Here is a 25,598-nt window from a genome sequence, read left to right as displayed (position 1 = left end):
TTCCTATTTCGAAAGCAAAACGGAAAACGAATAATGATTCCCACTTCCAAAATCCTATCGCGATAGGAATTGGGATTTCTCAATGCATGATGGGAAAATTCGGACTTCGAAACTTTTTCGCCTCCTCGTCCCCAGGGTTAACTTTATTTGTAACTTTCTTTCCTGTATTATGTATTTGTCAGTGCGTACCGCTCAACACTACGTAAACGAGATTGTATTTGACACCGTTAATTGTGAAGAGCGCCGCCTGTTGTTTGGTTATCCCGAACGTGAACAAGTTTTCAACATGGCAGCGCACATAAGACGACTACTCTCGCTGCAGCAGCCCTTGCATTCGTACCTTTCACTCCCGAGCGTCGCAAAACGCATCAGTCAATTTCCGTTAGGTAAGGCATGGAGGAAATGTGTTCTCTTAATTGCTGTTGTACTTCTTCTAAGGTTTAGTTATTAATATTCGCCGCCCTAACAGCCGAGCGTTTTGCACTAAATTTAACCACAGATGACAGATAGCCCAGTGGACTCCTCCGTTGTGTACAACGCGCGGGTGTCGGACGCTTCGCCCCATTTCCACGTCGCCCCATGTCACTTCGCCCCTAACCACTTCGCCCCATCCCCACTTCGCCCCATCCCCACATCGCCCCATCTCCGCTTCGCCCCATCCCCACTTCGCCCCATTCCCACTTCGCCCCATCCCCACTTCGCCCCATCCCCACTTCGCCCCATGTAGTATGAAAAAGGTGAAGGCTAGGGGTGCAGACCAAATAAACTGCCAAAGACCCCAGATAATAAATGCTCCCAATTCTAGAAACTCTGGAAAAATACAAACTCTCTGATGAGGTGCTCGAGACACAGATGAGAGAAATGATCATGGCTCTATCCCATTCAGAGACGCCTCTCCTATTGGCTTGTGAATAAAATCATCAGCCGCTGGATTCAAAAGAATCCGTATAGGTATGGGTCAGTGAGTTAAAAGGAACTCACTGCCTTGAGGAAAATGTTCCGTCAAAATTTGTCTGATATGTGACACTTACAACTTCATTTAAATGAGATTGGTTCCTCCAAGAGTGAAATTAGGATGTCAAAGGTATTGTCGTTCTCAGATAAGTGGGAGACGGGTTGGTATAGCCGGGTGGGGAACAAAGTTGGATCTTTTACTTCAAGCTTTTTTCTCGGTATAGGGGAGAGCCTAGTGGTTATGAATTGTTCATTTGGTGATGAGCTAATTCTTTCCGTTGGTTAGCAATTAGTGAATCTATTGAAATGGTTTTTTTAAGCCAAAAAAATAGATGAGATTTTTTTTTTTACATGTAACGGCTGGGGCGAAGTGGGGATGGGGCGAATTTGGGATGGGGCGAAGTGGGGATGGGGCGAAGTGGGAATGGGGCGAAGTGGGGATGGGGCGATGTGGGAATGGGGCGAAGTGGGGATGGGGCGAAGTGGTTAGGGGCGAAGTGACATGGGGCGACGTGGAAATGGGGCGAAGTGTCCGACATTCCAACGCGCAATGCAACGTAGACGACGTCCAACCTGGGCTAAGATGACAGACACAGTAGCACAGCCACTGTACTAGCTGCAGTCAATCAATGGTACTGCCATTGTCGATCGTGTACTGTACTCTGTAGTGACGGGCCCCTGTTTTGTTTTGATCAAATTAGAGTCAAAAATGTTTTTTATTGCTGTTGTGCCCATTCTTGAAAATCACGCATTCTCGAGAATGGGCATGCACATTCTCGAGAATGGGCGCGCATTCTTAAGAATGAGCGCCCATTCTTAAGAACGAGCACGCGTTCTTAAGAATGGGCGCTCATTCTTAAGATTGGGTGGGAATATCACGTGCACAATTTATGAATTTTGCCCAATCTTAACAAACATTGCACGACATAATTATGTTAAATGAATTGTATAGCGGTTAAAAGGGAAACAATTCATATAAAGAGGAAAGAAAATGTGCTATGCTTCTGTACTCGTATAACTACGATAATTTGAATCAAATTAAACCTGTTATTATTGCTTTTTTCTGCCCACTATGGGAAGTTTTGTAATAACGGAGGACTGGGAACTAGTCTGGGAAGTGCTTTGTTTAGGCTAGACAAGTTACAAGTCCCTGCATGTATCATATGCGTGCCACGAAAAAAAACGATGTCCAGAAGCTGCCAAAATTGCTCTTTTGACTAGATAGAATCCAGCTCTGCGACGTTATGGTGGGATGTGAACAATAAATTGGTGGCAATTTAAATGGGAAATAGCATTAGCACTATGGAATGTTGCAGTATTCATTCTCATTCTTCACATTCTTCATTCTTACGCCCCCCCCCCCCCCCCCCGCTTTTATTATCCCAAAAATCAGAATTCTTTGCACTAGTATTATTATGTCTCTTATATTTTCCCGGTCCCCCCCCCCCCCATATCAATACACCTTTACTTATCATATCCACTCTACTTTTCAGCGCCTTGCGTTGCAACAGTATAATTATTGAGAATCAGTGAACGAGGATGCAGCTAGACTTGCCAAGCGCAGCCGGTGCTCGGCATCGACAAGACCGTTATCTTGTCGCGCATTCTCAAGAATGTGCGCTCAATCTGGAAGAGTTATTTTTTGCCAAGATTGAGCTAGGATCCAGTTGCACATTCTCAAGAATGTGCATGCCCATTCTCGAGAATGCGTGATTTTAAAGAATGGGCACAACATTGCTCATAAATCACCTTTACAATCACAAGCAGACTTTTCTCAATTCTAATGACACCCATCATGTTGCCCATTTTGCAATTTTCAATGATTTTGAACAGATTCTAATCTTGGGGTAGAAATCACGATTTTCCTGCGCGGTTTGTACCTACTATTTAGTACTAATCTAGTACATTGCGATGCAGTGCACCGTGCGTGCTCACGGTACATTGCGCGGTGATCGCCATCTTTATTTTCGGGTCGCGTGTTGTCGCCGCACTGTCATCGTCATTTTACCCCCAAATTTCCCTCAAAAAATCTACACCTTGCCCTCTGTCTAGGACATAGGCCTACCTGTTTATTGGACTGTCAACAACTAAGTAATCATGTTAATGGGTGCATTAATATTTGTTTTCTTTTTCTCATCCAATTTTAGCCTTCCTTTTTGAGCACATACATTGTATGATTACAATTGGGAAATCATGAGCAGAAGTTTCAAAAAAGTGAAATGTTAATACTAAAGTTTCAAAATTTGGCGCTGTTTTAAATTTCTCAAAGCAGTGTACTTATAGCCTGCCTAAAGACATTGCAAAAGATGTATTGCATTTTTAATTCTACATATTATTCTTACAACTAGTGAGGAATTCTGTAAAGTTATCTGAACAAAGTATTGCACATAATTGACTATGAAGAAGAGAAACATAACAATATCAAACAGATTCTTGCTCAATGATGCATCCTTTTTATAGCTCCATGATGTAACCAAATATCTTTTGTTTTTATTTTATTTCAGGATGCTCAATTTGCAGAGAGTTTTCCAATTCCAGAACAATAGAAAATGATGGGTAAGATCAACTTAAGTTTGTGTCTTTTATGTTTCTTTCGTAAAGCTATGGAAACATATGAGCTATAGTAATGGATTCTGTGCATGAAGAGCAGATGGTGCTTTGTGCCATTTTTGGAGGGCCCAAGTGGGAGAGCCACACCCCTTACATCCATCAGTTGATATCTAGAAGATTAAAACCCTCCCTCTCTGGCTGGCAATTTCATCAAGGCCAGCCCAGCAGTCAAAATAATCAGGTGACTGTTTTTCACAGTTGAGTGCTCCCTGCCTTCATAAAGCAGGATTGACTGGCTGTGATTGTTATGAAACCTGATATAGCCATGCTTTGACTGTAGGTGATTGATAACCTGGCTGTGACTACTTGCTTTTGTCTGAATGTCTGTTGATGGAATTTGACTGTCACAGTGCCTATTGAAATATGATCTGACTGTTGGTGACTAGCCTGTGTAAAAGGCATGGCAGGGAAGAGGATCTAATGTTTTGACTGCCTGTGACTGATCAAACACAATTAATTTGTATCTCAATATATTCAAACTTGTGGTGTCTTTGAATGAGTGTCAGGGAAGTCGGCATTATGTTCAATAATATTTGAGGGGGCAACTGTCCACATAGTCTTCAAATCCTCACCTTACATCAATCTCTAGATCAGTCTGCATGTCGATCCGTAACATCGGACACATACGAAAATATCTTGACAAACACACAACTGAAATACTTGTTCACGCTTTCATCACATCCAAAATTGACATGGGCAATTCACTATTGTATGGCATTAACCTAAATCAACTAAACCGTTTGCAGCGACTACAAAACATCAGTGCCAGACTAATCTCTCTCACTAGTAAACATTCTCACATCACTCCTGTACTAGCAGATCTCCACTGGCTTCCAGTATCATACAGAATTAAATACAAACTTGGCCTATTCGTGTTCAAAATCCTCCACAGCAATGCGCCGGAGTATCTCATCGACCTCATCCACCCGTACTCAACAGCACGCACCGGACTCCGCTCCAGTGAGCTCATGATGCTTCACGAGCCCAGGACCTCCACTCTGTGGGGTGACAGATCCTTTGCGGCAGCGTCAACCCGAGTGTGGAACCAACTCCCTCTGGCTATCAAATCATCTCCATCCATCACAACATTTAAGACAAACATAAAATCTCACCTGTACAAACAAGCTTACTCTCACAACACACAATCTTAACTTGACTTTCTCCTCGAGCGCCATGAGCGCCTATTTTTGGCGGATACCGGCGCTTTACAAATGTTCTTTTATTATTATTATTATTATTATTATTAAATCCTCTTGTTTCTGATTAGATGTCTTACTGAAGAAAATGAATATTCTCATATTTCAGGAGTCATGCAATGGTTGAAACGGCTGATGGTAATACAATAGTGTGTTATCATCCCTCAGAGCCATTCCCATATGAAAACACAAAGGTAAATTTATCTGCAGATTTCAAACATTTATCATATTTATGGCATATGTTTTTTTCAATTTCTTGAATTTGTTCTGAAGGGTTTTAAGTATTTAGGTGTGTAACCTTTCATAATATAACTTTCCTTCAGATTAGCTACTTGTGCCTTGCCTTTAGATGATAGTACTGGTACATATAGTAAAATAGGCAAAAGACGAGGAGCACAGAATGCTTAAAGTATCCATTAAATGAATTTTGTAAGGAACACATTTTGTGCAACTTTCTACTCTAAAATGTATGAAAACTATTTGGTATCCCTTTTTTGGTTAATTGTATTCAATAGTGGACTTCTATAAACATTTTTGCTTTTAAATCCATGCTTTTCCTAACAACTGAGGGTACTGTTGCTGTGATGTCATTGTGAACCCAAAAATCTGCTCATTGAAAACATTTGTGAGAAACGTTTACTCATTGCCTTACTGCCATGACTCAACAATAAATCATTAAAGAAGAAAAAAATTACAATAGCAAAATATAAATTCATAGTAACTTTTTGTGCTGATACAGCAGTAACATTGAGGTTTCTGCCTGAAATGACATCACACTGTTGCTCATGAATATAGAAATTAGCATTGACATAAAAACATAAAGGCACCAAACTACCCTTGAAAATGGCAAAATGAAAATTTAAAATAAAAATTTAAAAGTAAGAAATGGAACACAAAGGTGCAGTTTCAAGGATTACATTAAATAAATTACATTGCATGGGCCTTTAGGCCAAAAAAAATAAGTCTCCGGTTTCTGGTATGGAGCTTGTCCAAAAAGTGGTGCGGCGATGCGGCTTTTTTTTTTTTTTTTACCTGACTTTTATGCTTCAAATGTCGGCTGATGACTGCAAATGGTGCCCGACTAAACTTAGTGCAAATATATGGGAGTCCAGAGAGGCCACATAAAGCTTATTCTCGATCATAACCCCATCTAAAAACACGTTAAAATTGTGCAGTAGCAGGATTCTAGTCAAACCAGTGAGTTTGGCGGTTTTGTGACATCATCTTTAATTGAAAAAAAAACTTTTTCATTTTGGCGACGCGCATGGCTATGGCGACGCGCGCGCATACCAGAAACCGGAGACTTTTTTTTTTGGCCTTAAATGAACTAATTACATCTAACTTTGTTTTGCAGCCAATTCCAAGACCAGATCCTTCCAAACCAGAGGTAGGTAAACTACTACAACTGTTGTTATGATTAAAGATATACAGATTATTATACTTTGAGCTGCATTTACCTTTGCCAGTGCATCAATCAACCACCCAGTATTATCACCTACTGTAATTGCAAAAATATTTCCTCTTTATTTTTTCTGACAATGTTCCTCTTTTTTTTAAATGCTACTCTTACAACTCGGTCGTCTATACAGACTTTCCACTGTGTATTCGAACAAAATACTGCATTGGCAAATTGGAGAAATAAAGTACGATGTGCCAAAACAATTAAGGCACCCTTCCTGCATCTTACTTTTCAGATTGAAATTCAAACTTATTATTTAAAGGTACAGTCTATCATTTGCAGCTATCCAAAAAGTAACTGAAGTTATTATTGTTGAAAAGCATGCTTGGTTTGAAGATAGTAATGGGACTAAACTCCCTTTGAAATTATTCTTTCTGGCAAGCTGTCATTTTTAAGAAATCAATAAAAGAAGGCCTTTCCAACGATGTGTCTAAAGACGCATCGTTGGAAATTGCCGTTAGTAGTTCATTTTTTTTTATTCGGCAAAGTACACGCAAACGTTGACACGATGCACACGTGCGCGTGGTCACTATAATTTGACAGTTCAGTGCGCGGCATCGCAAAGCTGCAATCGGCTCAGTGAGAACGTGTCCGGACGCTGAATTCAGGCCAAATTCAAAACATGACTCAGCAACTTTTGGTTTGAAATCGAGATCCTAGAATATTGTTTTCTCAGAATGTACAGCTTTCACTGAGTTGAAACTTCATCAGGTTAGTCGGTCAGCACCCTTCTTTAGATTTTGAGCACTTTTGTTGCTTCACACGAACATAATGTACAAATTTCAAATGGTAGATGCTACCTTTAAGGGTAAAAAACCCCAAAAATGTTTTTTTCCAAACATTTAATTAATGTATGAACCTTCTGGACAGTCCACTTCCATTTTTATAAATTCAAGATTAATTCCTCTGCACTGTAAAGGTAGTTAAATGTTGCAGTGGTTTTTTTTTTCTTAAAGAAGAGAGAAAAATTGCAAAAGTTATAATGTTTCATTGACTTTCTTTTCAGGAATCAGTGGATTCAATCCTGAAGATGAAACTCAACCATGAGAATTGGAATAAAGAACAACGAGGACCAGATGTACATGAATTGGCAAAGATGTTCTACACTACCAAACATAGATGGTATCCATTGTAAGTTGTCACCAAGTATTGAAAACTATTGTAATATCGTGTTTAGTGTTGGGAATCTAAATTTTGCTTTGAAATAAAAGATAAAGGAGTGATGCACAATTCCAGCACAACTGGTGGGATCATGTTATGATTAGTGGCATCACGTTATCTGAAACCCAGATTTGATTCATAATAATTATGTTATTATGTTGTTATCTAAATTGTGGAAAGATCTGAGGCCTAGTTTAAGACATCAATCGGCAGAGTTAACTGCAGAGTTAACTGCAAGTCAAGTGTTTGAGTCTATCACAAGTGTGGTCACAAGTCAATCCACAAGTCCAGCTAGGGGTGAACAATACCAAAGAAAAGCTTTTGTTACAGTCCTTTTAAACAGCTTGTGACTTGACTTGGGACTGGAGGACTTGTGATTGGCTTGTGATTGGCTTGTGATGGACTGATGATTGGCTTGTGATGGGCTTGTGATGGACTGGTGATTAACTTGTGATGACTTTTTGTGGACTTGACTACATAACTTTAAAATGCAAAATTATCAGATCAAGTATAGCTTGCATTTCACTTTTGTTTTAAAGGTGTTATTTTTGTTTCTAAGAGAAACAAGTGATGATACGATTGTATCTATTTTACAGGGGGATACGGAAAAGGAATAAAGTCAAGAGAAATCCCCCAAGAGACAGGCCCTACATCTGATGCATCCAGCTGAGCAGTAGGAAAGAAAAGGAATGAAAAACACCTATCAACATTACAGAGCATTTGAAGTAAATATCAAGGATTGTAGACAATGGACTCCGTGCACAAGTACCCCCTCAAGGGTAACAAAGGGAAAGTTGAGGGACACCACTGGGAGGGACATTCGAAGGCATTGCCGACAATGCCTGGCGCTCACGTGAAGGTGCTATGGCTGTGTACACTGCCCACTGAGCTCTCAAATGTGGTCCAAAAGTGCCATCTACTTTTTCTGCATGGAGTCTATCCCATGAGGAACTTTTTTACCCTCTGGATTAAGACTGTTTGGACGAAGGTTTCTATCATTATTTAGGGCCATTTATGTTTTTGCATGGAGGTGGAGTGGGGTTGACTTTTGTTTGCTGGCCATAGGACTAAGTGTAAAAAAAAAATGTCCTACTTTTGAGCCTACGTTTAAATAACTCTGTTATTTACGATCAGAGATGCCACTTTTCCGGTTTTAACCGGAATTCCGGTTTTTAAAAAAAATCTCACAAAATTCCGGTTTTTCCGGCCGTCAAATTAACCAGAAAAAGAGAAGAAAACTGTGGAAATGCGTTGATTTTTACCTCGATTTAGTACATTTAGGCGCACGCATGGCACAACGTTGTTCGTTGAAGTAGTCTTAAAAACAGTCTTTGTGTATGTTGTTGCCGAGCCTGCATGCGATACAAACGGCCAACGTACTTAATTGCACGCAGTATACAACGGCGCCTCGCGCGTGCTTCACCGCGTGCGGGCGTGTTGTGTGCTAAGCACACGTAGCATTCAGCCTGGAAATCAAGTCTATCATTTCAGCTATCGGTGGTTTCCGATCGCAGTGATATATGTGAATACAAAAAATGCGGGTACCAACCATGTTTTCGTTGAGCGCATCGCGTAGTGCAAGGATCATGTACACCGACAGCAGTGTTGTGGAATCATGCATGTTTCGTGTCGAATATTACGTTGGAAATTCGGGTAGGCAGAATAAATATTAGGATGGAAAAAGTCAAAGTGATTGAACGAACCGACAGCTTTCAAGGCCATAGAAGCAAAATTAAAAAATAAACAGAACTTGGCTTGGCTACAAGATAAAGATGACAGCGGGGACTTTGTGTCGGACACGGAGTGGCTTTTTCACACACACAAAAGTCCGGTTTTTTCAAGCAGCCGTTCCGGTTTTTTTCAAGCAGACCCAGTTCCGTTTTTTTCAAGCAAACCTTGTGGCATCTCTGTACGATGGAATTAGACCAAAATTTCAGATCATGTAAACAAGACATAACAAATTTTATGGAGCGAGTTTCATCGGCTTTGTGCAAGAAGGTGATATTTTAACGACATACAAAAATGTCGATACAGCGTTGGAGACGGTGGCGGAAGGCACGTGCTGTGGCCAAAAGCCTCAGAAGGAATGCAGGATCACCCCTGAAGTCATTGCACACCTCGATCATTTGGTGCAACACGTGATCGAGGTGTGCAATGACACCAGGGGTGATCCTGCATTCCTTCAGAAGCTTTTGGCCACAGCGCATGTCTTTCGTCCACCGTCTCCAACGCTGCATTGACATTCTGAAAGTGAGTATTTTTTTGTATGCCATTTAAATCACACCCTCTTCCACAAAGCTGTCGTGCCTTGTTTACATGATCGGAAATTTTGGTTTAATTCCATTGATAAACAGTAGAGTTATTTAGGATCAAAAGTAGACATGGTTTTTGACACGTATTAGATAATAATGTTAATAATTTTAGCCATGTATTGCTTGGGCGCTTGGGAGTGCTACATACAGGGAGTAATAGGCAGGGCAGTTTCAGCCAGTACAGTGACTGTGGGTTATACAATTCACAAGTGGCTCCTTACCTTTGCATCATTTGTTTTACTCCACTGTTAGTAGGGTGCAATTTTGAGTCGTGATGAACTTTGATGAATGAAGTATAAAGTATGCTTTGCTAAAATCAACCAAGTCCAACACAGCAGGTATTTTATGGCTCTTTATCTTCTGAGCTTTCACAGATTTTTACAGAATTAGAGATCTCGCCGCGGATCGTTTTGTTCTGAATTTGCAAATATTTTGCGACGTTATTTTATGAAGATGACTAAAATATCCAACCTATTTAGAATTTGTTTTTTCCTCTTCGTTGAGAGTAATTAAGCTATTCTACTAAAAGAAAAAGCATTCAATGTTAGGTCATCAACAATACTTCCAGTTCAAAATTATCAGCACTTTCTTTTTTTATTACGGGGTGTTTTTCTGACGTTTTTCATTCGCCATTTCCAAGTTTCAAGGTAAATATTTGCTGATTGATGACATAAAACAGACATATTTCCATTGCTGAATTGGCAGAAATCATCAAAATTCTGTATTTTCTCAGAATAAATGTAAATTCCAATTCTATCTCCTGTTGAATGTTTTTGTTTTTTTGTATTTTTTTTTTCATTTTCCATTTGTGTTTACCACATAAATGCAGAGTGTCGTTTCAAACGAGCACGTACATGTACATTGTTTAGTTTTGAGGCTGTGTTGAGGTTCTGACGTTTTGCTCTTCAACTATTTCTTTGGTTTAAAATATCTTCAAAACGAAAACGTCGGCCGCGTCGTGATCACAAGCACTGGTCGTGCTACTTTTTCTACGGGTCAACAGAGGGCGGTCGTCGCTACGGCAGTACGTGACTGCAGTACGGCAGTACGTACGTGACTGCAGTATAGTACGGCAGTACGTGACTAGACCATGTAGACTGCAACCAGGAAGTGGTCGTCCGCCGTCGTTTCCGTCCGTATGTGTGTAACTTGCCGATATTCTACAAAAAAGTACAAATATTTTTAGACTTTTAACGGATGCTAGACGTTTACTTTGAACAACAGACGTCATTATTCATTTTGCATCCATCGTTCGCTGGATTTGTAACCATGAATACGGGTACGGGTCTTGTTTTTTATCGTGAACCTTTGCATAATTCCTTCCTCCATGGTTTGCTTTGGCATGTTTGGGAAAGATTTCCAATAAATCCCATATCTCAATCTCATGTACTGATGTAGGTAGGCGGTTATAGGCCTATCTGGCTGCCGGCTGTTGTGCGCATTCTTGCATTAATTTGCGCTATCTTTAATAAAGGGAAGATACGTCAGCCGACCAGCGTTGGAGAAAACTGGCTTTAGTTTTTTCAAGAACTGCTGGCAAGCTCTTTGGTGCAAAAACTGCAAAAACTCTTTGCAATTGATTACACACCTGTGAAGGGGTACAAGCGCTAGACTGATTCTCTGACCTTACATAAAAAAAGTTACAATTCCCCAAAGTCCATAAATGCTCCGTTTCATCTTAAGTGGGGTCAGGGAACCAGACTTCAAGAACATGAATGGTTTTCTTGGTTTTTCCAGCATCTACAAACCCAAAACGTGAAACTTAAGTCATTTTAACAATATTTGCTACATCCATTGAAGCAAAAGCAAATGTTGTACATTCTCTTTAAGAATGAGCGCGCATTCTTAAAAACGAGCTCGCATTCTTAAGAATGAGCACGCAGTCTGTAGAATGAGCGCTCATTCTTAAGATTGCGTGGGAATATTACTTGCGCAATTTATAAATTTTGCGCAATCTTATTCTTAACAAACATTGCACGGCATAATTATGTTGGCGATCGTGTAGTGTAGGGCCCCTGTCGTCATGCCTGTTTTGTTTTGATCAAATTAGAGTAAAAAATCTTTTTTTATTGCTCAAAAATCACCTTTACAAGTAAAAGCAGACTTTTCTCAATTTTAATGACACCGGTTTTGCAATTTTGAACAGTTTCACGATTTTCCTGCGCGGTTTGTGCCTCTTGATTCAGTGCGCCGTGTGGCTCACGGCACATCCCGCGGTGATCGCCATCTTTATTTTTGGGTTGCGTGTTGTTGCCGCGCTGTCATTGTCATTTTACCCCCAAATTTCCCTCAAAAAATCAAAACCCTGTAATCTATCTATGACATACCTGTTTATTGAGAATGTCGCCAACTAGTCTAGTCAGTCTAATAATTTTGAAGTGGATTTTGTTTCCTTATATAAATAGTACTAGGAACCGGGCCCTACACTTCACGATCGCCTTTATCATGTTTATGTTAAATTAAACGTATTAGAGGTTAATGGGGAAATAATCATATCCGAGAAAAGAAAATGATCTATGGTTCTGTATCCATTGAAATACGATAATTTGAATTCAATTAAAGCTGTTATTGTTGCTTTTTTCTGTCCCCCCCATGGGACGTTTTGTAATAACGGAGCTCCGGAGGACTTGGAACTACATGTAGTTTGGGAAGTGCTTCGTTTACTCCAGACAAGTTACAAGTCCCTGCACCATACATGCATGCTGAGCGAACATATGATCATGAGGAACACGTTACAATTCTTTTTACCAAACTATTATGTCTCTTATTATTCCCCCCCCCCAATACGCATAATAGTACTTTCATCTCTACTTTACATCGTTATATCTTTTTCTTAGTGACCTTGCATTGCCACAGTATAATTTTTTAAGTACGGCCCAAGAATTAATCAGTGAACGAGGATGCAGCTAGACTCGCCAAGCGCAGCTGGTTCTCGGCATCGAAAAGATCGCTTCTCTTGTTGCGCATTCTTAAGAATGTGCGCTCAATCTGGAAGATGTTTTTTCTCGAAGATTGCACAAGGATCCAGTTGCGCAATCATAAGAATGCACATGCACATTCTTATGATTGCGTAAATGACAAGAAAGCGCACAACATGGCCATCACTGGTCAGCCTGTCATGCCTGTGCACAAAGTGACAAACCCAATGGGTCATTCTGTGTCAATGCAACACGATGTTGTCTCTGACCCTCGCAAATTGAAACGATATTTGGTGTGATGATAAACCCCCAGAACTGATTATTTTTTGTTGTAAATTGGCTCTTTAGTTGTTGAGATATGGGTCTAGAACAACCAGTTGATTGTTTCTCCACGGATGTTCAGATGTGAATGGTGAAAAAATAACTTGATTCTAAATATTTCTGGTTCCGTAAATATTTCTGGTACAGCTCTGAAAGCATTTATGGAATTAGAAACTTGTACATGTACATGTAGATTCTGAATATTGACTGCATTCGTGCATTCAACAATACAGTGATTGTGTGTCAAATCTTAGTAGGATCTGTTTGATGGATCAGTGCATGAACAGAAGATGGTACTTTTTTACTATTTTCAAAAGCTCCAGTGAGCGGACCATCACATTCGCACACTGGTTTGCGTTCGTATTATGCGAAGTACGCATGGCTAATTTATTATGAGTATTCATTAGGCATACTCAGCTATGCATTCGAATACATGTTCGTTCCAATGGTTCCCCCAACCCTTTTTGAAATACGGTTGACACAGTACAGTGCGCTACTCCCCCACATCTCAAAAACCACTAATTCTGCTAGTGGATTTCAAAAACCAAATCTGTGACCTCTGTAAACTTTGTGCAGCATGTTCACCTGTTAACAATAACATGTTTGTTGCAATGTATGACATGTCCACAATTCCTTGAAGTGTTTTTTTAGCAGCTCGATGCAATTTAAGGAAATGTCCTTGAATAGCCTAGTTGGAACTCATTGCATTACAATATTCCGTTTAATAATGCATTGTTTTTAATTCCTTATTATTTCAGGCATGACGTAGATCCTGAGGTAGGAAGTCATTAAGGCGGAGTACCAAGTTTTATCAATCATTGGAAAGTTTCAGGATGTGAATCGTCACACAATCCCAGAACACAGTGCCGGTTTACACAGTGTGTCGACCGTATTCAACCAGGAAAACATTACTGGAGTGCTAAAAATAGACTTATTGGAATACCCAGGATCAAGTCATTCTCGCATATAAAGGTATGGACCAATACTCCGCTTGACAATGGCCAGGCCGACAGATCTGCGACTGAACGTATCAAATCAGAGAGAATCCAATATGCCTCCAGTACCAGCAACTTCATTCCGACCATATGGTGGAGATTGTGTGGATGCCCAGGGCCTTGACTTCTACTATGGAAAAATTGAAAATACACTGGTAAGGTTTACAACCAATAATTCTGAAGCATTCTGTAAATGAACAGGGCCCAACTTAATTGGTCTGCTAACCGCAGCATACCGCACTGACAATCACAATTCTAACAGTGCTAGCAGAAATATTCTGCGCTAACCCTGTAAGCACAGAATCCTTAGTTATGGGATGTAGTTGTACATGTACGGTATGCATGAGCATAAGCCAAAATTCCTCGCTATTACCAGCGAAATGTACTTGCTGTAAGCACAAACTTTTCTGCTCCAAGTAAAGTAGGGATTTATCACTATTTGTACCTAACAGTAAGCAGAGCTTGAAATTGGTCCAAGATACTGAGATTACATGTAATTGTGTGAATTGTTGGTCATTCACTTCAGGTCAAGAACAGTCCTTAATGTTACAGCGAAGGTTAAGGGAAAGGGGACAACTTGATAATATTATCCTGCTTCATTTCCCAATCCCATGTCACAATTTTGTACCCCTTAATAGTGTGGAAAAACTTGTGAAAAAAGATCTATGACTTGACTTGGAAAACGTTGACTTTTGACTTGAATTTGACTTGGGACAGAAGAAATGTGACTTGATGACTTGAGTCTGAATGGGGGGAAATGGCTTCAAGATGGAATATCGGTGTCTTGTGCTTTAATTTTCAAGAGGTAATCTATGACTAAGGTGAAAACAAGACTTGATTTTGAAGAAATTAAGCGGAAAATTTGAAAATTCATGCAGTTTGGATTTACTTAGCAGCATTATTAACTGTTTCTCCCTGGGCAGTGAAACATGAACATACAATGTACAATACTATTTATGCCTTGGTTTTTCCTGCTGCATTGTACACACATTCTCTGGCCCCATGGTTGTGTACATATACTTTACTTCCTTGTTCCCCATTTTCTTTTGAACATTGTATGTTTTGACCTGCTGCATGATTAGCTCAATTGTTCAATGACCTGCTAGTGGTGAATAAGTTGCTGCATTAATTAACACAGATTTAGACCTTGAGCACAGTTGAGAAACAACAGAAAACAAAAAGCCATGGAAAATCGAATATGGCCAACTTTACTCAGATAAAGTTCTTCATGTTATCATCAGCCAAGTTTAAAGTCTCAGACATGCGGTCTCTTAAAAATGCATCACTTTTGTTCACTTTTTGGCCCAAATAGTTTATATTTTGAATGAGTGAGGCTGGCTCAATAATTGCTACAGTCTGAAATATTGGCATATTTTTAATGACCTTCACAAGAATAAGAATTACTGAGGTACTTTCATTGTCGTTCCATACAGTCTTGTTAATGTGTATGCACAAGAACTCAAAAGTAATTCTATTTCTTTTTTTTCTTTTTTTTCCTTTTTTTTTTGATGCAGGTTGAGGAACTCTTAAGACCCCACATGGAGTCTAGAGGGTCTTTTCTTCTCCGAGACAGCAACACTGAACCTGGTGTTATCACAATATCTGTGGTGTAAGTCAACATTTTGCAGTTAAATTCAAGATTACTGAAATGTGGAAATAGATTACTTTTCATCGTAATATAATTTTGGTGGTATCTAGTAGTTGGTTCATTCTATTTGTCATGATTCATTCTGCATCGTATATACGTGTATGTGTTATGAGTTGTTTGTTGAAGGGCAAGGTTGGACATTTGTCCCCCTCCCCTAAAACTAAAAGAGAAGAGGGTGGTTGGGACCCTAATGAATTTGGATTCTCGGCACTTTCATTGAGATATGTGTATTGCTATTGAACCTTAACTTGTCAATGACTACTGTAAGTTAAGTGAACAAATCTTTAATGGAGGGCATATAGTGTTCAACATGTTCAAGTGAGCAATATGTGTGCACTGTACATAAAAAGCATTGGCTAGTTTCTGTATGCCCTTTGACTTTGCATTGCCTAAATATACAACCATTCAATTCATCCAATTTAACTCCAACAGAGAGATCCCAAGCACTAAATTAGCTTTAATAACCAAATGATTGCACACCAATAAAAACCTGATGATTATTTATAAAAGCTTATAGTCTTGAGTCATAAATAAAAAGACAGTAATCTGAATTTGCAATACAAAGAAGTATAGGCCATCTTTATTAGGCCAAGAACTACATGTATTACTAAGAGTATTAAAAATCACCAACATGCATGATTCATGTACATCAATGATTTGTACATGTACATGTATACAATAATAATAACAATAGTACTGGTAATAACAACACTTATATCACGCGAAAGAAACTGCAAATAAGGAAATTGTTCGTTGCAGAAAGAGAAAGTTGGATTTCACAGAAGTATTTCCTGGTGAGCAATTGAAATTAAAGGCAGCCTTGATCCACAGACATTTTGACACACATTGTATGAATACTTGTTTGCCCATATTTCAATGCCCTTTGTTGTGTGGGAAGTTGGGAAGTCAGAGGGACTTTCCCTAAAGTCAGTGAATGTGACCTTTACACAGCTGTTGTTGGATCAGTGTGGTTTGGTGTTGAGTGAAAAGGTGTGCCGTGAAGTACAATTACAACTTTAGAATGTGTTCTTTTGTATGTGTAATTTCAGTTTTTAAAAGAAAAAAAATGGGATGTTGTTAGGCAAACACTAACATGTATTTTTGAAAATTCTAAAGTTTTATGAGTTGTTTAATTGACTTTTGTACATGTATACATTTTGAACTTTTTTTAAAGTGGAATTAGAAAACTATTAGTTGAATTTACATAGGAAACAGGATATAAAAATTTTCACTGCAGTAGACACATGGATGATACATGTAGCTGGTCATTCAGAACGTTGTTTTATTTTTTTATTTCAATAGAGATAATCCCCGCCACATCTACCACTTCAAGATCAACTGCAGGGGTCCCAACGGCGTGTATGAAGTCACTGATAAACTCCGTTTTGGCTCCCTGGAAGATCTCATCAAGTTTTTTCACTTCAATGACGTCCCAAGCAGAAACATCGCTGACCTGAAACTTGTGAATCCAATCCGCTTCAGAAGTACCCCCCGCAGCCCACAGCGGAGCCCTCCACGGAGCCCACCCAGAAGCCCTCCCATGGAACTAAGAGTAAGTCATCTACAACAGCAATGTCTAATAATTCAATATTGTCTTCAAGTTAACAGACTCTGTGCATTCGGCAGCCATGTTTGAGGATTGTTCTTATTTTAGATCATTAATTAACCATGAATTCAAGAGGTCTACTTCTCTGTGCAAACAAAAGCATGCACCTCAGGCTCACAGACGGCTGCAATGCAACTGATCAGTTACATGTATGTAAAAAAGAAAGTCAGGAATCTTCCAAAGAGGATAAAACATCTTGCTTTGTTAGCCTGAATCCTCTTGAAATGTTTGGTCTGTTAGCATTGCTCTTGCAACATTTACAGATGTCATGTAAAAGATGTTTGAATAAAAGCTTGTGTGTTCAGGTAATACTTTAGATTTCAAGGAATGGTGTTGTTCATTACATATGTGCTAATGTTTCCTCAATGTTTTCACCCATATTTAGTCACCGTCTCGCCCACCCCGTCCACCAAGAATTATAAGTCCCCCAGCGACAAGGGATCAAGACAGATTTCTGGATTCAAGGGCCCCAGTTCCCATCCCTACACCAGGAACAGAACCGATATACATCTATCATGACCACGTTTACTGTCGGGCTGAGGATCTCCAGAAATCACGGATAGATGAGATCATGGAACTGTGCAAGTTGTCAGATCAGAAGTACAAGAAGTGCACCTGTGGTTTGTACATGGAACAGTCCATACTGGTAGAAGATTGGATGATGCATATCGATAGACCAGCTGGTGATCAGGCAGAAAGTGGGCGTGTCTTCTTTGTGAATTCAGTCAGTAATCTTACACAGTGGGAGTTACCAGAGAGAGTTATGTATCAACTTAACCAACAGTATCCTGAAAAATACAGCTTTGTGCAGAAACTTTTGCAGGAAGGCAGTAATCTTTAAATGGTTGATCAGTTACGAACATTTGTAAATATGTACATACATTGTATAGAAATTGCCATACTTGTACCAATTGCATGTTATCATGATGTGTTCGGCACAACTCTAATGAGACATGTCTGGTCCAGTTGACACAGGGAATCCTTTGCATTCAATATAACCCTTTGGTGCTCAGATTGTTTGGATTAGATCCACATTTCTTGTGCAGTCGCTCTGTGCACCAACTGCGGTTAATGTGTGGGAATTTAAATTAGAAATGTTTTGTAAGTTTATGATTTACCTGGCAGCTTACGATGGCTTGTTAGCTGCTCAGTGTTGGCTTATTACTTATAAATTTAAACATTTTAATTAACCATGTGTGACATAATGAGTAAAGACATCGAACTAACAAACACTTGTTGTAAGAACATGACATTTACATTGACTGTGTACATAGTATTTGTCATTGTACATGATTCTTTGGGATTATAGACTGATTGTTAGCAGTTTTATTTGATCTCATTTTGTTCTACAACCAGAAGCCATTTGGGCTTTATCCAGTGATATAAGTCCTCCTTCAGTTACAGAAGTTCCTATTTTTTTTCTCTGTTAAATGGCAGATAACACTTTCCCTGCCATGTCAGATTTTGACATTTCTTGCCCAGTCTTTACTTTGAAGAACAATTCTTGCTTCCATTACAAGAAAGAAGTGCATGTAATATAGGCCCCACTTACAATGACTTATATACTGTGTTTATATACTGTACATAAACATGTCTGTGTATGGTTTTTTACTTCAGAGTATGTTTCATTGTGTCCGCTTAAACAGTTTTTTGTGTAAATTCTGTATGTCTATTGGATGGATAATGGTCAGCGACTTTGTGACAATCCTTTACAAGTTCATTGTGTAAGATTCAACATCCAGGGTTTAATTTTGGTTTATTTGCAAAGTACAGTTTCATACATGTCATAATGTTGGGGATACATACCATCATTGTCATGTAACTTATTGCAGGTAATTACAGTACTGAAGCATGTATAGTTCGAGAGTTTTCAAAATAATTTAATAAAAATGTAACTTCAAAGTCCTTTCTTTTCATTACTTATGCCTTAATTATTCTGGAGTGCTGTTCTACAATTTGCACAGCTTGTAATATACATGTACATGTTCAGTGAGTGTACAATGTGTACAGGATAAACACGAGTAAATGTGATACATCTCTGGACATTTAGTTAAAATGTTGCTTCTGGACGTGTCTTTGGGTAAACATTTTGTTGCAGAACATACTAAAAACAATTGACAATTAAGATCATTGATAATTATATTTTTGTTGAGTCATATTGGAAATGGAAATTTTATTTTTACAAATCTGTTGTGTGCCATACTTGACAACTCTTAATTTCGGCATGCATATTACACATTGATTACACATGTAAATAGTATTCCTGGTGTACAATGTACGTACATTGCTGTATATTCAGAATTAACATTTTGTGGTATCTGGATTACCAACAGTAGGTGCATGTGCATGAATTTTAGTAGGAATTTGTATACATGTACTCTTGCACTCTTATGAGGTTGTTATCAATCTTCGTAAACATGCTTTATATCATTATCAGCTGATATTCGGGAGCTAGCTTCCATAATGATGTTTTGTAAAGTAACTTTATGTTGCCTTCAAATATTTCCAGGCTGAAACCAAGTGGTTTTTTTTTTTTCAAGAGATACATTAATGGAAGTATCTGGGTAAATAAATGGACATTCCTGTACTAATTGAGAGTTTATCTCAGTGCTGTATGCAGGATTTTGCTGGTGACATGTATTGGGAGGGGTGAAAGCGCCGGGAGGGGGGGGGGGGCAAATAATTGTGTGATATTGGCTAGGCTAGTAAAAATAGTAGGTAGCCAGGTGTTATCATGACAGCCGGGGGGGCACTTTTCAAAGCAGACGATATTGGTTTCACAGTTGAAAAAAACGTTTTTCTTTAACTGTTCAAAATATTTAGGGGCCGGAGGCCCGATCTGCCCAGGCTTTCCACAGTTTCTTCGGCAGTTGTTCAATGGCAATGCAATGCATTGTAGTCAAGTTCAGTGCGGCATGTATCATGCATGATGGGGCGCATAGTTAAGTTATAGGCAGCTAGCTAGCTAGCTGCAGATTAGCGCAGCGGCGATAACCCACCGCCGCGAGAGGGCGCTATCACGACCAACTGGCCAGCTAATTACGTAGCCACGTTTACGTGTCTGGGGTGTATTCAACACTCTCAACGTGTTTAAGGATGTGAAGTATTATCGAATGATATAATATAGAAGTAATTCCGGTGCAAATTTTCGAGGATGCAACCGATAATAAGATGACAAGCTATTACATAATATATATTTCATATTTTCCCACTAAGGATTGTCAATCCTCGGTAGTATAGTGGTAAGTATCTCTGACTGTCACTCAGGAGACCGGGGTTCGATTCCCCGCCGGGGAGGATAGATTTTTTTTTGTCTTTCAATTTTTCCTTTTCCTGTTTTATTTTGTCTTTCAGTAATATAGCAATTTCTAACTAACTTTGATTAAGTTTGGGCTTCCCCCCCTTAAATTATTGTCTTTATATCAAACTATTCCATTTTGCAATGACTCCATGGTATACCCTGGACCCCCCTAGCAAGGCATGCCTTTGGCTCGCCTTCACTCACCCCCCCCCCCCCCCACACACACACACACTTTTCTTGGTAGCCTGTTACCTTGAGTGGCAATCAAGCAGGTGTCTTCCGTAAAAAGCAATACATGTAATAAATAGGCCATATTGCAGAATACTGTCTGACTAAAACAAATGAAAACTTGTGAACGATTACTGCATTCACGTAAAATTTTCAAACAAATTTATTGCAAACATTCCACCCAAACGATGGCCAGAAATGGCAGAAATAAAGGAAGCCATGAGATGGTATGGAAACTAAGCCACGTAGACGATGACAAGTTGCAATTCCAGGCAATTACTATGTTCATTTTCTTCCTATGCACTGAATTTATTATTCAAAATGGCACATCCAAATTCTATGCATTTGGTTCATTTCTAACAACAATAGTTTAAAAAGACATCAATTCCAACCCGTCATGAAACTGTTATGTACAACATCAATGAATCCTCCATCTAGTTCCTCCTGTATCTTTTGTATGAATCCTTGTGCTATTGTGACACTATTTGACAGAACAATACATGTCTAGGAATTAGGACCTAGCAAGTAATCTTTTAAAAGAAATAAAAATAGAATTTAACTGCACATCACAGAGAAAATGATGTCAAAGTTTCAAAGGTCCAAATGAAATCAAGTCAAGAAAAGAGACAAAAGGGCGAAAACAAACAACTTTTAGTACATAAGTTGTGTAAAATCATTACAAACATTTCCCATCACCCTGGTTTTCCCATTTCAACTGCATACACTATACCATAAATTGTTGTGGAAAGAGAAATAACACAAAAATGTAGAATATAAGATGCATTTAGAATTGAGGAAATAGTGTTAACAGTCTGAAGAAACTGACATGAAAATTTGGCTTGTGCTCAATTTTGTTTTGCTTACTCCAAAATGTTTGTGAATTCCGTAATTTCATGAGCTTTTTATCTGTGTACCATAAATTATTTCACAAGGATTATTATTTGCACTGCAGGTGTTTGAAATTATTTTTGTTATTGTAATAGATACCTCAGCCTTGTATACATCGTACATATCCATGTATGAATGTCTACATGTTTGTTGAAAACTATGACTCAAGTCAACTGTGTTTCAGAAAACTGACATGACTAACCTAGCATCATTAAAAGGTGTGAAACCAAAGCAATCTTTCGTTTTCTATTAATAGCAAATATATCTGTTGCATTCATGTGAGTATTAGTTGTGTTATAACATCCTGGAGGCAGAGGGGTCATTGAATAAAAGATCCTAAGTTTTAAAGTAATAGCACAATTACAAATTCAATTCTCTTTATACAGTCTGGATGCTGACTACAATCATGGCCACTTCCATTGTCCTGATGGCGCTTCATCTGTCAATGGTTCCCATGGTTTCCATTCAACCATCTTTCGTGCCAAAGACAATTCTGCCTCAGCCTACAAACAAACATATCAACGTAGACACTGTGTTAATTGAGTATTCTGACTTGGTGATTTAATTTTGCCAATAAATTTACTTCTATTAGAGTGAATGTTACTTCGATAAAATTCCTTGGGATCCATTAAGGAAAAGTGATTGTTACAAGATATGCATTGAATACAAATACTGAGAGTCGGACACAAGACAAAATTAATTTTTTCGCATTTGTTTTGAAATTAATGCTGCTCGGTCATCCATGACAGCAGAGATGCAAATAAGGTATCAATGGAAAGCCAATGAACTACACTTTAAGATTAGTTTAGTTAATGCATAACATTTGTTTGGTTTACTTGCTGAATGCTGACAGTGTTGTAGTTAAGTCCATCGCAAGTCAAGTCACAAGCAACAGGGGTTGACCACTGACCATGGAATGCCCTCGTCCACGTTCATTTGAATAGCTTGTGACTTGAATTGAGACTGAATAACTCGTGATGGACTTGTGAGGACTTGCAGGGACTTGTGATGGACTCGAGTATAACACTACTTGCTGAGCACCCTTAAACAATCACAATGAAAAGTTGATAGCCTGTATAGTTTTTCCCTCAACAAAATATTTAATGAAATGTCTCACCTGACGTATCACTTCTTCAATTTGACCAGAATTGATTTTTGTCTCTAGCTTTTCTGGGCCTGGCTCCTGGAAACAGAAAAAAAGAGTGAAATTCACATCTTTTTCTGTTGCAGAATTCAGAATATGTGATACTTGTGTTATTTTGAGGTCTTAGCCATCAGAAATGGGTTTGAAAATTGTTGCATTTTTACGGTTCATTTTTACAATCACTCAAAATCAACCGTAGATTAACAAATTAACTTTAGTCTAGGACGGTTTCACAAGGCAGGCACTTCGCCACCTTTCCCATCGTCATGTGGTGCAGGGCTTAAAGAATGCGAGTGAGGACATACATTGTATCAGACTCTGCACACTAAAATGATATTACTTTTCTGTAGCTTACATAAAACTGAATTGTACATTGCCACCTGACACAAATAGGTCTCTCTCAAATAACGTCATTTCCTACAGACCAGCCACGTGCATCGGCATTTTGAGCGTCAACTTGCATAACGCGCATCGGCTGCGTTGTATTTCGACCACATTTTGAGCAACAAGCATGCGTGTTTGAAACATTTTTAACACTTAGCAATGCGTGCATGATTGCGTAAAATACACAGTTGCAGTTCTCCTACAGAGATGGCTGTCTTTGACCTATTAGCCATACAAGTCATACTTACAGCTTTGACCATGTCTAACTTGTCAGTCACAATCTGTTCTGTAGATTGTCTATAGGATGCATCCTTGGGTATAACTTGAAGAACACCCAAGATCTTTGTGTAGAGAATTCTGAGTTTCTAGAAGTGAGAATAATGAAAACTTTGAATACAGATCTGCTTGGATTTAAATACATGTACATCTTAATTGTGTAATCTTATGCATAGTTACATATTCAAGAAACTGTTGAGAAATTTAGACAAATTTATCATTATTATGAATTTGTTCCATTGTGAAATGTAACAAGCAAATATTTAAACTTTTTGACAAACTCAAAAAAAAAATCCTAAACAAAGTACATGAATTAAGCCATTATATGGAACAAAATTCCCCTTCTATACCAGTGCTTCACGCATAACATACTGTCACTAGGATTTCAGGAATTAATGATGGAAAGTTGGCTTATCATACAATTGAAAAGCCTGAAAGCACATTAATATTTACTATACAACGACTACACAAATTTCAAAATTGTGAAGAGTGCAGCAGTTGTTTACAAAGAATTTGTCTTGGGATTTATTTCAAGTGCAGTATGATTCTGGAAAATGGCTTGAGCAAATTCTCATGATTTACAGATGTTATTATAAATCAGATTTACCTCATGAGGATTAGCTTCAACAGCTAGACCAACTAGACCTGTACTCTGCAATAAAAAAGGGGAGATTTAATTGACTTCATTGTCTTCAACAAATTTGGTTAATTTCTTAGAAGTTTTTCGCTTTATCATACTGAAGAAAAAAAAAAATTCCCCTCGATTTTGGCATCTGCAAACCTCTATTTAAATCCTTAAACATGTCCAAATGTCCACCATGCATTTTTGTGCTTTTTGATTCAGATGTCTATTTTTCGTGCAATTTCATGTTGAAATTTTGATATGCAATTGCAAACGTTAGCCCGACTGCGTCTGGCCGTACAGTACTATCGCAAGCTCTGTAGTACAGAGCTTGCGATAGTACTGTACGGCCAGACGCAGTCGGGCTATGCAAACGTGTACAAACGAATCTGGAAATTTCACGAAAAATAAACATCTGAAAAATGCAGCACTTTCTGATTAGCCTATAAAAGAGGGTGAGTATGCTTCTAAAGTAAAAATAAACTACAAACTAAGCCAGTATGTGAAAATCAAAATTTGACAAACATTTGTAAAATATGTTGACATTTTTGTACATGTTCCAACTCCATGGCCCAAGTGTGGCCTAATTACGGAGGTAGTCCAGCAAATTTGCCACATTTATGGGGCTAGTATTTGATCTGTACAATACCATACCTTTTTAATAGCTCCTGACATGACTTTTTAAATATAAAATCCAATTATTTGGAAAATTTAGCCTTGCTTGGACTTGGAAGTTGGAGGAGCTAGAGCTAGCTAGCTGGAGAGCAGTGGCGAGTACGCCGGTAAATGGGTAAATCTCAAGTAACGAGGGCGCCCTCAAGGAAAAATGTTGGTCACAGGCGCTAGGCCTCATGTGCTCCCGATCCCGATCCCGCGCTATTTTCCAAGTATAATCAAAATCTTCACGGAAAAAAAAAAATTAATTTTAGTTGGGTTATGGAATTATGTTTTAAAAAAAAATAGAATTATTAGCTGCCAGACAATATTCGGCTATGGCAAAGCGGATTTTTTTTAGTGTTTACATCCGACCAATCACGCATTAATTTATTCCCTTAATAATTTGCTGAATGGATTTTGTTTTTAAATTGCTATAATTTGTATTTGGAGATACAGGCCAAAATAGGGCCACTTCATCACATCACTTCATCACATCTCTTGGTGTTCCTAATTCCATAATTTTTGAACTAAAGATGGTATCAGCATATGCGGTTTTCACAGCAGTAATGCTGACATTCGCTCTTTTGAAATCTGTAAACAAAAAAAAATACAATTTTGACCAGGGTCGACAAACGACTCATTTAGCTTGATCGCGTCACATATGGTCCATTGTGTTAAGGGTATACATGTATTAATCAATGTGTATGTCGGTCCGCTCATAAATCCGACGCCTCATAGGTCCGACACCTCATAAGTCCGAAATTTAAGTTCGGACTTAGGGGTCGGACTTAATATGAGGCGTCGGACTTATGAGGCATAAACCCCACCTCATAGGTAGGTCCGACACCGCATATGTCCGACGCCTCATATAACTCCGAGCCTCATAAGTCCAAAACGGCGTTTGTCCACTGTCGGACT

General features: G+C 38.7%; 3 protein-coding genes and 1 non-coding gene across 7 annotated transcripts; 3 read left to right on the top strand and 1 right to left on the bottom strand.

Moving 5' to 3' along the window:
* Positions 1-243: 243 nt before the first annotated feature.
* Positions 244-8,505, top strand: LOC119732377 (39S ribosomal protein L42, mitochondrial-like). The gene is made up of 6 exons (XM_038205836.1): positions 244-386; positions 3,459-3,510; positions 4,870-4,954; positions 6,115-6,147; positions 7,226-7,350; positions 7,977-8,505. Exons 1-6 carry the CDS (start codon positions 287-289, stop codon positions 8,035-8,037), a joined length of 456 nt encoding a protein of 151 aa, XP_038061764.1. The 5' UTR covers positions 244-286; the 3' UTR covers positions 8,038-8,505.
* A 2,198-nt stretch (positions 8,506-10,703) lies between these two features.
* On the top strand, positions 10,704-19,795 carry LOC119732374. 4 transcript variants are annotated; one of them, XM_038205834.1, is made up of 5 exons: positions 10,704-10,832; positions 13,690-14,081; positions 15,441-15,535; positions 16,877-17,126; positions 17,566-19,795. In XM_038205834.1, the coding sequence occupies exons 2-5, from the start codon at positions 13,929-13,931 to the stop codon at positions 18,019-18,021; spliced, it is 954 nt and encodes a 317-aa protein (XP_038061762.1). In that variant the 5' UTR covers positions 10,704-10,832; positions 13,690-13,928; the 3' UTR covers positions 18,022-19,795. The 4 variants fall into 4 exon arrangements, with proteins under 4 accessions (XP_038061762.1, XP_038061763.1, XP_038061761.1 ...); XM_038205835.1 differs by having other exon boundaries at positions 10,731-10,828; XM_038205833.1 differs by having other exon boundaries at positions 10,732-10,862.
* Positions 19,796-20,405: 610 nt separating this feature from the next.
* Trnad-guc lies at positions 20,406-20,477 on the top strand. The gene has a single exon. It is a non-coding gene; the product is annotated as a tRNA-Asp (tRNA).
* A 512-nt stretch (positions 20,478-20,989) lies between these two features.
* On the bottom strand, positions 20,990-24,818 carry LOC119732379 (NADH dehydrogenase [ubiquinone] 1 alpha subcomplex subunit 5-like). The gene is made up of 5 exons (XM_038205840.1): positions 24,678-24,818; positions 24,009-24,053; positions 23,374-23,490; positions 22,715-22,780; positions 20,990-22,100 (listed from the first exon to the last, which is right to left on the bottom strand). The coding sequence occupies exons 1-5, from the start codon at positions 24,696-24,698 to the stop codon at positions 22,002-22,004; spliced, it is 348 nt and encodes a 115-aa protein (XP_038061768.1). The 5' UTR covers positions 24,699-24,818; the 3' UTR covers positions 20,990-22,001.
* Positions 24,819-25,598: the final 780 nt, after the last annotated feature.

The sequence above is a fragment of the Patiria miniata genome, unplaced genomic scaffold, assembly GCF_015706575.1.
Source record: "Patiria miniata isolate m_02_andy unplaced genomic scaffold, ASM1570657v1 HiC_scaffold_24, whole genome shotgun sequence".
NCBI classification, from domain to species: domain Eukaryota; kingdom Metazoa; phylum Echinodermata; class Asteroidea; order Valvatida; family Asterinidae; genus Patiria; species Patiria miniata.
This window is presented reverse-complemented; position numbering and strand designations above follow the sequence as displayed.

Excerpts from the sequence above, each read along its gene's own strand:
- LOC119732377 (XM_038205836.1), top strand. The coding sequence starts at position 287 with ATGGCAGCGCACATAAGACGACTACTCTCGCTGCAGCAGCCCTTGCAT. Across the intron at positions 3,511-4,869 it reads AGAACAATAGAAAATGATGG|GAGTCATGCAATGGTTGAAA; the intron begins GTAAGATCAACT and ends CTCATATTTCAG. Across the intron at positions 6,148-7,225 it reads CAGATCCTTCCAAACCAGAG|GAATCAGTGGATTCAATCCT; the intron begins GTAGGTAAACTA and ends CTTTCTTTTCAG.
- LOC119732374 (XM_038205834.1), top strand. The coding sequence starts at position 13,929 with ATGGCCAGGCCGACAGATCTGCGACTGAACGTATCAAATCAGAGAGAA. Across the intron at positions 14,082-15,440 it reads GAAAAATTGAAAATACACTG|GTTGAGGAACTCTTAAGACC; the intron begins GTAAGGTTTACA and ends TTTTTGATGCAG. Across the intron at positions 17,127-17,565 it reads GCCCTCCCATGGAACTAAGA|TCACCGTCTCGCCCACCCCG; the intron begins GTAAGTCATCTA and ends ACCCATATTTAG.
- LOC119732379 (XM_038205840.1), bottom strand. The coding sequence starts at position 24,698 with ATGTCAGGAGCTATTAAAAAG. Across the intron at positions 24,054-24,677 it reads TGTCAGGAGCTATTAAAAAG|AGTACAGGTCTAGTTGGTCT; the intron begins GTATGGTATTGT and ends TTTTTATTGCAG. Across the intron at positions 23,491-24,008 it reads TTGAAGCTAATCCTCATGAG|AAACTCAGAATTCTCTACAC; the intron begins GTAAATCTGATT and ends TCTCACTTCTAG.